Source organism: Antrostomus carolinensis, unplaced genomic scaffold, assembly GCF_000700745.2.
Source record: "Antrostomus carolinensis isolate BGI_N321 unplaced genomic scaffold, ASM70074v2 scaffold35891, whole genome shotgun sequence".
In the NCBI taxonomy this organism is placed as follows: domain Eukaryota; kingdom Metazoa; phylum Chordata; class Aves; order Caprimulgiformes; family Caprimulgidae; genus Antrostomus; species Antrostomus carolinensis.
Window position 1 is genome coordinate 1 of NW_010292729.1, and position 15,106 is coordinate 15,106.

The 15,106-nt window shown below is 38.8% G+C and overlaps 1 protein-coding gene across 1 annotated transcript; it reads left to right on the plus strand.

Annotated features, from left to right (window-relative positions):
- The first annotated feature begins 9,608 nt into the window (after nt 1-9,608).
- SOSTDC1 (sclerostin domain containing 1) lies at nt 9,609-13,536 on the plus strand. Its single transcript, XM_010177071.1, has 2 exons — nt 9,609-9,999; nt 12,200-13,536. The coding sequence occupies exons 1-2, from the start codon at nt 9,795-9,797 to the stop codon at nt 12,613-12,615; spliced, it is 621 nt and encodes a 206-aa protein (XP_010175373.1). The 5' UTR covers nt 9,609-9,794; the 3' UTR covers nt 12,616-13,536.
- Nucleotides 13,537-15,106: the final 1,570 nt, after the last annotated feature.

Genomic DNA, 15,106 nt, shown 5'->3' on the forward strand with positions numbered 1-15,106 from the left:
CCCTATTCCCTGTCCTCCTGTGCTGCTGGGGGGGAAGGAGGTGGAAATAGGGAGAGAAGTTAAGCCAGGGAAGAAGGGAGGGGTGGGGGGTTTTAAGGTTTGGTTTTATTTCCCATTATCCTCTTGTCTAGTTGGTAATAAATTAAAATTTGTTTTTTCCCCCAAGTCGAGTCTGTTTTGCCCGTGCCAGTAACTGGTGAGTGATCTCTCTCTGTCCTTATCTCGACCCATGAGCCTTTCAGTTTTTTTTATCCCCCTGTCCAGTTGAGGAGGGGGAGTGATAGAGTGGGCATCTGGCCTCTAGCCAGGGCCAACCCACCACAATAATTTTAGACCTCATTGTCGTGTGTTGGTGGTGACATGCCATTGCGCTAGTTTTATGTTTTAGACTACGAGATCTCATATGCCACCTACTGGAGAGACGTTTTAAGTTAATGTGCATGCTAGGAACAGGGATTATTGGAATACTGCCAGCTAGTCTCTTGGCGATCATTTACTGCACAGAGGGTCTAAACACAGCTCTTTTTAAGCCAATTGAAATATTTCTATTGACTTCAACAAGGTTTGAACTGGACCCTTAAAGAAAGTTAATGCTACAGCATGCATAGTACTTCCTTCTGACAATTCATAAAACAAACGATCTAGCTTATAGAGCTCACTCTTGACAGTAAGTGTTTTCTAGAATGTAAAATAAACCAAATTATTTCATGGCCATAGATACCTCTGTTCTTAGTAACAATCATATCCATTCATTTTTGTTTATACTTTTTGACTAGATAAATAGTAATAAAATAACAACTTTCCTCACTTCACTTAAGAACAGAGAAAGTCATTAAAGTCTTATTGAGTAAATTAGTTCCAGTAGTCCAGTTTTAGTGTTTTTTTAACAAACCTTATAATGATACTGAGTGTCAGCAAGAATTATTTATTGGGTTGCCCAGAACAAAATATTTTATTCTGAGTAAGATGCCCTTCTTCTATGTTCTCCATATTAATTTTTAGAAGGCACACAAAATAACTATTTTATGCACAATTTATAACATGCTACATATGTCAGTGCAGTACGGTTCATGTAAGAAGCAGATGTAAAACTGGATATAGGCTAAAGTGGGCACAACCTATAAGTTCATGTAGGTATTTGAGATATAACAGGGTTCACTGCCATTCACTACAGCTATAAAACAGAAATTATGCTAGAATTTCTTGTACATATAGAAGTAATTTTTAAGTAGTTTTCCTTTAAGTAATTTCTTTAATGGAAAAAAGCCCTCAGAGATACAGTTCTTTACCATTGTAAGGAGCTCTACAGCAACAGGTACTTTCATCTGTCATAGAAACTACTAAAATTTTCCACTCATTTTTTGCATAATAGTATGAGAAGTGCATTGTCACCTACTAGTTAACAGAATCTCCTCAGAATACATAGCTTATAAAATTTGTCCCCAGATTGCCTTCTGGACCTGCCTGATCTACTAGTTCTTTATGACCTTGTGCAAGTATGCAGCCTTAATAAGTATTGCAAATACTTTTTCTCTCTTGAAGCTTCAACTGTGCAAAAAATATCTCTGGAGAGATACTCTCCCAATCCTCTGTCTCCTCTGTTGGTTGCTAAGGGTGCTTCCTGCAGAGGAACCAGGTGGACAAACATGGATATTCCAGATGGTCATTATCACACCTCTTATGCTCCAGAGTTTGCAGCTGAAAAAGTAAAGGAGGGAGTCAGTACGGGATGCTAAATTCCATTCAGCTACACAATAGGTGGATGGAAATGATCATCTGTGATGCAAAACTCTGAAGGGAAGCTGGAAGGCAAGATTTCACATGCTACCCTCTCAAGAGGTAGACACGGTAGCAAGTCAAGAGAAAAACAAAAATTATGCAAGTCAGAGGCACATACCAAAACACTATCTCTTACTGGCTGTTTATACAAAGGTGGCTTGCTACATCTAACCTTAAAAAGGAGATGTGCATCTCCTGGACTTACAGCAGGCCAATCTGGTTACCATCAGGGAAGAATCATGACAGGGATTTTCACTTACAGTAAAAATCATTAGGTTGTTTTAAGCAAGCAGGTATGAATGTGTAAGACGAGAGCTACATTTTAGATGAAAACTACCAGAAGAGAGGACACTGTTCTGTTTTTCTTCAGACTGAAAATTTATTGGAAATATTCCCCCTGAAAAACAAATTCAGATGTTGACAGTTATGAAAGCTTTATTTGTGCAGTGTTTCCATGTTAGGATTCATTTTAGAAAAGCAACCCTGTGAAAAGCTTTGAAGAATTGCAGAAAGGCCAAGTGAACAAACAGAATGTTCTGACATTTCCTTTCTTGAATACTGTTTATATGTCACTTAAAACCAGTTTGTGATTCCAAAGAGACTTAAGACTGAAGTCCCAGAATAAACCTCTCCCACAACAACCAAGTTTTGCATTGGAAAAAGGATGTCTTCATTGCCTGAAGATTACAGACACAAACAGTGACAAGGTTTTGGATATGGGGTAACACACATTCGTTATGGAGCCTGTTCAGTTTCTGGACACTAATGTCAGGTGCAACAGTGACAAGAACTACTGTTATGGGCAGTTATGAACAGTATGGACAAAGTTTAATCTTTGGAGAAGTAGTTGTTTTAAATTCATCATAGCTGACTATCTCTGCTGACAGCGATCTCATTGTTAAGTTGCTTTGTAACCATATTACTTTAACTACTTTTTAATTTTAAATGCTGAGCTGTTGTGATCAATAGATACACAGAGCACTAGCTAAAGACTGAGATCCCACTGCACTTCAGGCTATAGGATGGTTTTGCTTAAAACTCTGTGATTAAGCAAGTACAGCTAATATTTGTTTATTACCATAAAGGTATAATGAGAGACTTCTAAACTAAGATAAGATAAGACAAGATAAATAATCCTTTAAAACTTACTGTCATGCTTAAGGGATTATCCTGCTGCTGTTGAATTGCCATTATTAAAGTCAAAATTAATTAAAGAAAAAATTGAAATGGAGCAGTAACATCTAGTGAGATTTTATTTTCTCTCTGAAATGTCTTCTGTAGGGAGTCTCAAAATGTGAGGATTTTTTCCTGACTTGGACTGAAGGGAAGATTTTGAAATCTTGACACCTACTGCTGCAAAGAATTTCCATTCTTTGTTCTTCCCTGAAGTGTTTTGATATTAAATTGTACATACAACCTGGAGAATGGGTGGAATGTACTGAATATTATTCCCACCTCTCATCTTTATGGCAATACCATTTTTCACACTCTCAGCCAAACTGAGTGTGCATGTCTTTCTGTGTATTAAATTTGTGTACGTGAGTCAACAGCAACAACAAAATGTTCTCACTGTAAAAACACCTAAAAAACTGTTACACACTTAGCCCTAGGATTTTGGAAACTTGACTCTCAATGTGCTTTTTGCCACTTCATTAGTTAAAGCTCTACTGTAGTCATAGTAAGTTTTACTAAATCTTAGTTTAGTAAAAATGTAATTTTATTATTTTCAAAGAGATCCTAGAGTGTTCCAGTGAGGAGATCTTCAATTGGCAGGGATCTATCAGCTCCTTCTGTTACATTTTCTTTCACAAGTGAATTCAAGGTAATTAAAATTGCTGGAAAGGAAGTCTGGAATGGGCTGTAGTGTTTGTGTAGGCAGGTGATACTTGGTTTTGTGTCTTAATTTCATTTGGCCTGACTCATTCATTGATTGCATGAAACAGTTTGGGATTTAAAGATAACTAGGTGACTGAAACTAACTTAGGCAGGAAGGAAATATTGATAGCTGAGAGTAAAAACCAGCACCTGAAATTATATTCTTATAGATCCTTTGAGAGATAGATGATATTCACTTTAATTAATTAAGGTTCCCAGTGTTTAAAACTGTGTTTGAGGTGTTAATGTGGAAGCATTTGCTGGATTATAGCAGATTGTACATGCGCAAATAAGAGATTTTCAGTACTGTACAAATGCACCATAATATTGGATGGATTAAGTTTAATAAAATAAGCTGTATACACTTTGTTCAGTTATATACTGGTTCATGGGTTATAAGTGAAACCCTGATACCGAGTGCATGGTAAGTCTGTGAATTTGTTGTGCAGGATGGGCCATTTCTGTCTCTTGGCAGGGAAAGGATTACACAATATTACAATTATTAAGATTCTAATTTAGGGCCAGGTTTTGCCCTCAGGTACTTCCTTAATTTCAGCAGGGAGTTGTGCATGTTTATCTGATTGAAAGATTTGGACATTAACGTTTGTGGTGAAGGTAACCTTTTTCTTTAACAAGAATATGCAGTAGCCAAATCTAAAATCTGAACGTAGCAGGGATAAGTTTCTTACCAGGAGATAAATGTCAGTAACTATTCTGTTTTGATAAGGTAAAGCAATTTCCTTGTAAGGGAGTGGGAGATGGAGCAGAAGGAAGGAAAGAAGGATCTTCTTCCAGATACCTCGTAGGCTTGTTTTTAAATTATGACTTAGGATCTAACAACAGGTTTGGCAAGTGTTTGCCTAGGAAATCCTGAAACTATGCCAGATTTTCTTAGCTGGTTTGTTGTAGAGTGTGCATTTTTTAAATACACTGTAATCATTTCAGACCACGTAATTAGAAACACAAAGCGGTTCACTGAAACATAGTGATATATTAAGAGTTCAGTTAATTACACGTAAAGAAACAAGACAGACTTCAAAACCTTTACTCAGTTTCTATTTTATTTGCAACTGAGGCATGTTGATGGGACTTTGCCTGCTTAACACTGAGTAGGAGTTTCAGAATTTTAACCTGAGGGTAAAATTTTCAAAAGCATTTAAGCGACTGGCTCACTGAAAATCAATAGGACTTTCACTCCTTCAGGCAACATTTCAGAAAGTATGCAGATACCAAAGTCCGGTTGACTTCAGTGTCTATGTATATTAAAAAATCCTGCTTTACTGCCTTACATGTCTTTAGAATATGTGTTACATTTCAATATCACCTAAGAGTTTCCGAAAATGTTACCCCAAATAAACAAGCTGTTATTCTCATATTTTTTTCATTTGTAAAACCCGGTTTTGTTTTTCTTTCCTCTTCAATGTATGCAGAAAATCATAAAACATTTTTTGGATGATAATAAGCCACATTGTCTTCAATCTGGTCTTAAAATCTTACTGCAGATGCTGAAGAAGAGGTGGCAATGATAATTAGTGCAGACAGTTCTTCACTCTACTGTAAATTTTCCTAGAATTTAAAAATAAATGTAAATATTTCCCCCTTTTCAGTCTGTATTTAATGTCTTTTTCGATAAAAGTGATAAATTCTGTCCTTGAAGCCACAGCCTGACCTAAATTATTCCGTCTACAGTATGTATAAAAGCATGTAGGAAAAAATAAAATTGAAATATGAAATCTTAGTAAGAGGAAGAAGATATAAATCAGAAATAATTAATCATTCTCATTAATGAGAATATATATTATGTTTTCCATTTAATCTCTCAAATGTAATTTGCTGAGAAAATCAAAAAGTACCACTTAGAATAGAAAAACCTCAGTATTCAAAAAATCTTTGGTTTGAGAACTTGTGGGGGGCGGTATCTTGGTTCTCTAACATGTTTTCTGTATGAGCTTTAAAACTATGCTAGCTTGTTGCACAACAGCTTACAAGTTCTCGACAGTTGCATTTATTACAATTTTACCTCACTTGCAGACAAGTTCTCTTATCATGCTCCAAATCACATTCTATGCTGCTTTGAAGTACATTACTAATATGCTTATTGCTTAACAGAAAATAGCTTGACAGTCATTTCTGTTTTAAGGTCCAAAGTAATAAATGTCAGTTTCTTTTTTGCAGTCATTTATCTGAGCCTGTACTTATTCTCAAAGTATCTGCCTTTGGAAACAAGTCAGAAGTGAAATGCCCTAATGGTCTTCTCTTTGGGACTAACAATAAAAATATAAAAATGAATATTGAACCTTTCTTTCCATGCAGCCTTCATTCTAATTCTGGCCTTTTCCTGTCATTATTAAAACTGGCCAGGCCCAAGTTTTATGAAAAATTGGGTATTCCTTCTTATTTTGTGCAAATTCAGTGATCATGTGGGTTGCAAAGACAAGGCTCTCTGGCAGTCATTAGTACTTGTCAGTACATACCCTTCTATTCCCTGTGGCTGTTTTGTGCTGCTAGACAGGTGTGTGCACTCTGCACAAAACTTTGCCCTTTGGACATCATTATAGTGTCTAAGAAACATGGAGGATGGGATCGTGACAGACTTATAAATGACCGTGAAGAAGGGAATTATCTTTTGGGATCTTTACAGAACATATGCCTTGTATTATTCTGCATCCACTGAGAGAAGTGTGGTTTTTTCCATTACAGCAAATGGAGAAAGCAAGATTTAAAGTGTGGATAACTCTGGTTACCATCTCTCTGAAGAGTGATGGATTGCTTTACCACTGTGTTTAGGTTCATTCAGAAGCCAGGCTGTTAAGATAGAAGAAGCAGTTAAGTTGAAAGAAGCATGTAGTTAGCTGTAGCACTGTATCCCTGGGTACATGTACAAACATTTATATTCACCTGGTTAATGGGTTTCTTCCCTGTGCCTTCCCCACAGTCACCTTTCAAGGATCTGACTAAACAACAGCCTTTACACCAGGCCAAGCAGCAGAAGGAGCTCTTGTGAATTCTTAGGAGCAGTGACGTTCAGTCCCCTGGGCCCTTCACACTGAGCATGCAACCTCTCCAGACACTCAGATATAGTCAGTGTGCCCTGGCTGATCTGAAGCGTCATAATGGAAGATAAAGGAGAGAGAATTTATTGCCTAGCACTCAAAGCATATAGGGTTTTATAGATCAATAAGACATCCTGAGTTATGCCCAGAGGCAAAAAGGAAGCCAGTACAGACTTCAAAGACTTTGTGTAATATATTCCTTACGGCCAATATTAGAGATTAAGCACAGAGCAGTGTTCTACACAAGCCACCGAATCCGACTAGAATAAGGACAGACTATCCACTGCATAAATCTGTTTTGTAGGCTACAAAGGTAACTTTTGAGTTACTTTGAGAACTTACCATAATCACCTAACTAATGACAGCAAAAAGTATTTTAAGTCTAGGAACTTGTTCTGAGCTAAGCATTAAGAAAAACCTTTTGATTGTGAGGTTCCCTCAGGAAGAATAACCAAATTTGACTGACCAGCATCCCTTCCCCTCACTCAACTTCTAATCTCTCTCAGGAAGACTCAGAAAAAGTGAAAGACTGCAAGCTCTAGGTTTGACAAAAGAAAGTATAAATCAAATTAAATGACAAACTCCTCAGAAGCCTGCTTACCTTTCAAAGCAGGGAGGCTGGCAGTACTGACCAAGGAACAGAAATAATGAAATTTTCATACAATATTTGTAACAAGTAGAAAATACAAATGAAATTAAAATCATGTCTACTCTGTGTGTAGTGCACAGAAAAATGAGGCAATCTGTATTATCTTTCCTGTGGCAAATTTAGGGCCAAAATTTTCCTTTACAAAGGCTGTAAGAGGCTTGTCTTGAGGTCTTCCTTCTCTAAGTGACAAGACCATGAGAAGTATGTGACAAAATTAATGGTTTCATATAGCCAGAATTTAAAAGGATTATTTTTAGTTTTCATTGCAAGCTGAAAAGGTTAAGGCTTAGCAAGCTCCTTGCAGACCCAGTCCTATAGCCACTCCAAGGTCCCATAAATTTTTCCTGTGAGAAGATTATATGCCTTATTTCAAAGAAAACAGCTCTCAGGGAAACTTCTGACTTTCCCAAGTCTCATCTAATGTGGGAAAAACTTTCTACCAGGAAGGGGTCCCCTGACTGGTATCCACTGGTACTGTGGATAAGTGGAAAATAGGTTCTATGCTTTCAATTATAATGGCTCAGTTCAGTACAGAAGACTACCCTGCAGGGAAGGGGAGATGTGTGAAGATCTGTATGATTTGTGACTATGAGAAAAAAATGAAGTAGTACTTGAACACAGACAAAGTAGGTCTTTGGCTAGCTGCTGTTGAAGAAAAATAAGGCTCAAATATTAATGGTCTCTAACGTCCATATCTTCTTTGATAATTTGCTTAAGGAAACTTTAACTTTATACTTTTCCTTTTTTTTTTTTTTTCTTTTTTTTTCCCCCCCCCAAAAGGAAGGTAAAATTCACATCTTTGCTTCTGTGGTTAAATAAGATGTTCCATGAGAGTGGAACTTGGAGCTCTGTCAGGGGTTAGCAGTGATCCCACTCCTCTATAGCTGAAAGACTTCACTCTGCACTGCAACATTCTTGTTATTCCAGAACTGGGTTGGGCTAGTCATAATAGATGCAGGCAATCAACTCAACTTCCCCACACACAGCTCTGCCAGTAAAACTCACTTCACCTTGCAACACTCCTGTTTTTCCTGTGTCTTTTAAGTGAAGGCTATCACATTGGCACTTACTGTGGATCTGTCCTTACTCCTGCAAAAGGGTAACTTTCTCAGTGATGCAAGAGGAAAGTGTATGTCAGTACAAATGTCTGCTTGTGACTGGGATGAAACAAAGTTGTCTTCTCTGAAGATTTTGACCCTGACAGCAGAGGTAACCAACCTGCTTTCATTACAGCAAATAGAATCCAGGATGACTCATATCATGACTGATATCAACTCAGTTACAGAGAGTGTCTAACCTTTACATAATGTAGCCTCCTGCATGGTTGTGCTTTTTCCCAAGAAAAAGGTTTCCTTTTAATTAGAGCACTATAGCTTTCAGTGTTGATCACTGTTGTTTTATTTATAATGAAAACCTATAGAGCATTCACCATGATGCAGACAAGCATTGGCCTACTCACAGCATCTCAACTTACACCAGCGTTTGGATTTGGGCCATGTAATTTTATGTAAAATCAAGTAAGTGTGTGACAAAGTAAAACACCATGTCAAAAAAAGGACTATTCTTTTTGTTTTATCACATGAAATAATATATTAAAATTATAAGAATGCTCTAGGCAATGTACAAAACTAAAAAAGGCTAGTTTGGTGACTGAGCATAGTGAGAGGCTATGAATATGGATATGTTTGTACTGAGGAGCCTAGAGGAGATGCTTTTTATGCGTGGTGATACAGAAATACATACTTGTAACTCTGCACACCAGGGAGAGAATATTCCCTTGGAATAAGTAGTTTCTCTAGCAGTGCTTCTTGTTGATCAAAGCTGCATAATTTAAAACATCTACAGGCAGCTCTAAATTATTCACAATATTTTTTTTAAGTGATCATGGTATATAGCAGACAACATTGTGTAACTAGCAGTCTTCTGCAAGTTCTATAAACTTTTGCATCCTTACAGAGCTGGCAAGTTTTCTGAAAGTCACATTCAAGAAGAGGGGACATAACTTTGCATAACAGGAGCAAGAGAGACTGATTCTGACACGGTGTTAGTCACATCCCACAACAATGCCAGGCACGCAGGGCCATACGGAATGGCAGGGCAGAGCTGGCAGCCTCTAGGTCTCAGCCCGAATGCTGCTGTGTGGTGCCAATTTTGTGATACCCTCAAAAGCCCCAAATAGGAATCCTGCAATTAGTGCATCTAACTCCTCCTTTACTGCAGTCTTCTCTCCTATTGGTAAAAGGTCTTCACAGGCTCATGCAGGGATCCCACCCCTTTTGTGGGTTTTCATTCTGAAGCTATCCACAACTTTACACCTGAATGAATGCCAAGCCTCTCTGAATATATAAAGGAACCTTCAAGAGCAGTTTCAGAATTACCCAGAAGAAGCAGAAGAAAAAGATTTCATCCAGCTCTGTCAGACAGAGACTGAACCAACCATGCTTCTCCCGGCCATTCACTTCTACGGCTTTCTCCTAGCTTGCATCTTCACGAAAAGCTACTTGGCTTTCAAGAACGATGCCACAGAGATACTTTATTCGCACGTCGTTAAACCTGCTGCAGCGAGCCCAAGCAGCAATAGCACGCTGAACCAAGCCAGGAATGGAGGCAGGCACTACACCAGCGCTGGATCCGACCGTAACAGTGAGTATCCCACCGGCGGCACTTCCCCCGCGCCCCGCAGCCCTTGGCCCTCCGGTGGCGGCGGCCCCTCCCGGCCCTGGGAGCCGGAGCGGAGCCCCCGGCCGCCGCCGCTGGCGCTGGGCCCCTACTGGGACCCAGCGCCCCGGGGCAGCCGGGGCAAGGGGAGATGCTGCTGGCTCCTGGCCGGGACCTGCCTCGCCGGGCGGCCCAAGCCAGCCTCCCTCCCCCTGCGCGTCCTGCAGGACCGGCTCTCTCGGGCAGGTTCCTTCCCCGGGGAGGATCGTCCAGGAACGCCGGGTTCCATGGGTTATCCGGCAGGGAAGCCAGATAGAGGAAAAGGAGTGAGAGGCATTCCCAAAGCGCTCGCTTTCTTAATTCACCCTCCCACTGTGGGCAGGGGAGGTGTCTGGGCTACTTTTCAAATGCAATAAAAAACTCTAAATTTTGTTCCCGGTGTTTAGTTTTACTTCCTGCTGTAGCACTTACCTGCTTAACACCTCCAGCAAAAGTAAACAAATCAGCTCATAATTTACCTACGATCTCTGCTCTAACTTGCCTTTTTATACCCGGTCTTTTCCTGCCGAGTTTTGTGTATATATGTCAGATACACGGGGATCTGGAAACCTGCTGACTTTATCTGCTCCCCCCCCTGCCTGCCGCCTTAAAATGAAAGAAAACCAACTAGAGACACACACACTTACACACACCAACCCACCCACAACGATTCGATAAAAATAGCGTCATCCCTGGAAAGTGAAGGCAAAAAACGACACCGACACCTTTCAGCTAAGCCAGGTGTGTCAGCTTCTGCGAATACTCAGGGTTTAAGTGCACAGGAAACATCTCATCATGAGGAGATTACTGGAGCAGCCCAGTAGGTATTCATTGTCAACGAGCTGTCACTGGAGAAAAGCTAAGCCAGGAAAGACATACAAACAGGAGGAGAGACAAACTCAAATCTGTGACCAGCTGCTTCCAGGTACATTCCTGAGTGCAGCTGCAGGAAGGCAAACTTGAGTGTTTTCCGCAAGGCAGGCAGGAGAATGGCCAGGTAAGCAGTCGCTCCAACCAGCCTGCGGATTCACAGTCCCTCTGACTGCCCGTCCTGAGACACAGGGGACAGGGTGAAGAAACCTTAACTCGGTGCCTCTGTTCAGAACTGGCTTCCAAAAATCCCAGTAGAAACAGAAGGAGCCTGTAGCTGTGATATGTAGATTTACCTTCAAAGCCTTTTATGATTCACTCTAAAATGTTTCTAGTAATTACTTCTATTTTAAAGGCGTTAGTTAATTGCATTGTGTGTAGAATCTGTGCCGTAATTGTCCTTCAGAAAGAGGGAGAGCATAGCCAGAAAAGATTGCTTATTAAAATTAAGCGCACTGTGGGCGTTTATTTCAAAGTGTAATTACTGAAATAAACAGTTGTGTTTATTGCAGGGTGCAGAGCTGCACATACAGACGGGTACAAACATGCCTATATGAGAAGCTCTGCATGTTGACTCTCTGTTACTTGCCTATGAGAATTTGCAGAATCCTCTATGTTAACATATAATATAAAGACTACTACAGATACAAAGAGGCTGTTACTGTGAGGGCAAAACGACCACTCTGAAATCGTTACTGCTCATCATTCAAACTTTGCATGCACAACACCATTCCCTGGTAACTTCAGCTGCTATCACTTCTGCAGTATCTGTGTCCAGAGCAGCAGTGCTCCTGGGAGACTCAGTCCACTGTAACCGTGGAATGAGAAGAAACACACTATTTCAAACTCATTTTAATGCATATAAACAGTTTCCAAAGCACTATTTCCCCCTTGCTAATGATCCAACATAATTGTTGTAAATATCACAGAACAGATTCCTTAGACTGAAAACAAGCAGGAAACATTTCTTCCCTTGGGGCATTTTTTTTCTCTTCTAAAAGGTATGTTCCCAAGAAGAAGCATAGAGAATGAAGTTGGCTCTTGTACCACAACTGCTGAAGTGCATATCATGATTTCTTTATGCTGCGGTAATACCCAGAGATACCATCAGCACTTGAGGCCCTTGTGTTGGGGGACACAACAGTAGAGAGATGCCCTGTAAAGATTACAGCCTACTTTAACTTCTGCAAAACACAGCTTGTTAATGTGAAAATAACTGGTTAAGGAAACCTCTCCATTTTGAATCTCAGTGTTCATTATTCTGTGCATTCTGCAGATCGTGTCCAAGTCGGCTGTCGGGAACTGAGATCCACCAAGTACATTTCAGACGGGCAGTGCACCAGCATCAATCCACTGAAGGAGCTGGTGTGTGCTGGTGAATGCCTGCCTTTGCCACTGCTCCCCAACTGGATTGGAGGAGGTTATGGAACCAAGTACTGGAGCAGGCGGAGCTCTCAGGAGTGGAGATGTGTCAATGACAAAACTCGCACCCAGAGGATCCAGCTTCAGTGCCAGGATGGAAGTATAAGAACCTACAAAATAACTGTGGTCACAGCCTGCAAGTGCAAGCGATACACCAGGCAGCACAATGAGTCCAGCCACAACTTTGAGGGAACATCTCAAGCAAAACCTATCCAGCATCACAAAGAGAGGAAAAGAGCCAGTAAATCCAGCAAACATAGTACAAGTTAGAAGTGAGACACTCACCTCTCTCATCTCCCTCCCCTGCCAAAATTGAACTCACCTGTAACCATCTGCTTTACCATTCTGACTGCTTAAAGACAAGTCTGCCATTGCTGTGTTCTCAGTCGACATGACATGCTTATTGCTTTGACCAAAATCAAAAGGGGCATTCTCAGCATATGGACCTTTTGGGTGATTTTCCAAATGCTCAAGATGGGGAATAACACAAGCCTTCCAAAACCACACTATAAGTTTTTACATTTTCTCCAGCCATGGAGGCAAAGAAAATTTGCCATGAATATTCACTGAAGTTTATTTTGTAAAAAGATGCTTTGTTGTGTGTTTTCATGAGAACAGTTATCAAGTCTATTGCCTTCTATATCATATTTTATGAACTTCTAACACCAGCTTAAAAATACAGCACCTAGTATCTGCTCTCAGATTCATTCTAAAAAAAAAATGCCTTGCATGCTGACCTTTCTCTTATCTCAGTATACCAAAAATTAAAATAGGCACGGCAGCAATCAAAAAGTAAAGCTGAACAAACTATTTATTTGTTGTTGTAATTATTTAATGAGCTTTTATGTGTGTTATTTCCCTCCAAAATGTTCTTATGTTTATACTTTTTCTCATGTATCAAAGTATTTTCCTATGATTTGTGGCTGGATTAGAACATACATTTTGTAGATAATGTAAAATAGACATTTTAGCATTCTTGGTATATATATTTTCATTTTGAACATTCATAGACTTAGGTGTTATTTTGAAGTAGCAGCATAAAACTTGTTTTTTCATTGTCCACTCTGTATTATTTTTGTTTAAAACTGTGCAATCAAAAGACAGATATTATTACTGCCTTTCAAATTCATTGGTTGTTTTTTTTTTTTTTTTTTTTTTTTTTTTTTTTACAAAAATAAACACTGCTAAAAACTGTATTGTGTGGCTCTATGTATGAAAATGCAGACATTTTAATCAGCCAGAACATTTAATCTTAAAAAGTGGGAGAACATTATTTGGTAAAAAAATTCTATCCATGATATTTAACATTAAAACAATCTTTCTGTGGATTCTTTTTGGATATGGAACTCTTACGTGGCTGTTTAACAGATGGTGCTTACTAATGGTCCAGGCCAGGTTCTTACTGAAAAATTCTCAAGTTGTACACTGTAGAAGTAGTGCATATTTGGGAAGTTTTACAAGCTAGTAAGACACATTTTTTTTTTTTCTTTTCATCAATGAAGATCAAGTCAAAGACTAATGGCAAAAATAATATGCAATTTCATCTTTTCCATAGAGCCAAAAGAGTTCTTCACATTACCCACAAATAATTATAGAATGTATCAGGAAATATACAGCAAGCAATCTACCTTTCAACACATAGTCCATGAATCACCTGTTCTTAATCTTTCAACCTATATTGAAATACTATGGGCAAGACTTCATCACAGGATTCTGCTGTTCTTAAATCATTAACTTTTACAACCCATTTGCACCCAAAGAAAGGATTACACAAGAAAAGAGTAATGAAAAGTCTTGCCTTATAAGGTCTTGCACAAGCTCTCTTTGACTTTCTCATTATCTCATTCCATTTTGCATTTTAATTCCAAAAGATTAATCATGAAGTTCTTGGCAAAGATCTTCCTTGGCTGTTAATGTAGACCTGTTTGAAAATCACTGCTACTGGTTGACTTTTACAGAATCCTAAATTTTATTGACAAACTTTAATGTTATTTCCTCAAAGCTACTTTCAAGAATTCTCTTTAAAATCTGCTATAAGCAAGAAAGATATATACTTAAAAAAAAAAAATATTTAAGTGATCTACATGGTGGCACAGTTAAAAACCATTGCATTAATGACCTAGTTTTTTCAAGTTTAGTTCTCTCATTGTGAAAATATCAGAACAATGAGAACAGAGATCATTTATTCATAAATTCTCTGATCTTAAAGATGCTTCCTTTAAGCCTAAAAGGATAGATGATGAATAAATGAGTTAGCAGGGAGAGAGGTGACATGACATTGCTCTTAGGCATACCAGTCCAGTAGACCTATCAATATCCTAGTTTTTTTATTAACAGACACTATGGTCTCATCAACCCATTTTATGAAGGAAAGATTATCCACAAATGCCAAATGTCTACCAATTTTTAAATTGTTCTCCAGCTACTTCTTCAAGATGATAAAGCACAAAATATTGAGATAATGGACCAAAATTCAACTAAAATTATTTTCAAAGCCAATAGTCACTACACATCAATGAAGTTTCGCCACCTGCTCTGTGTTTCACTCCCAGAAATAAGAATTGTGAAAAAATCCAGACATCTGGCTCATGACTCTTCTACAATCAGTGAAGTTTGACTGTAGGAACAATATACGCATTTAATAAGAGTTTGCATTTAGCAATAGAGATAATAACTCTTAGTTTGTCTTTTCTCACAGAACTACCTGAAGGGGAATAATTTGACACACTTCCACTAAGATGACTTAATGAAATTTTGCTGA

Excerpts from the sequence above, each read along its gene's own strand:
- SOSTDC1 (XM_010177071.1), top strand. The coding sequence starts at position 9,795 with ATGCTTCTCCCGGCCATTCACTTCTACGGCTTTCTCCTAGCTTGCATC. Across the intron at positions 10,000-12,199 it reads CGCTGGATCCGACCGTAACA|ATCGTGTCCAAGTCGGCTGT; the intron begins GTGAGTATCCCA and ends TGCATTCTGCAG.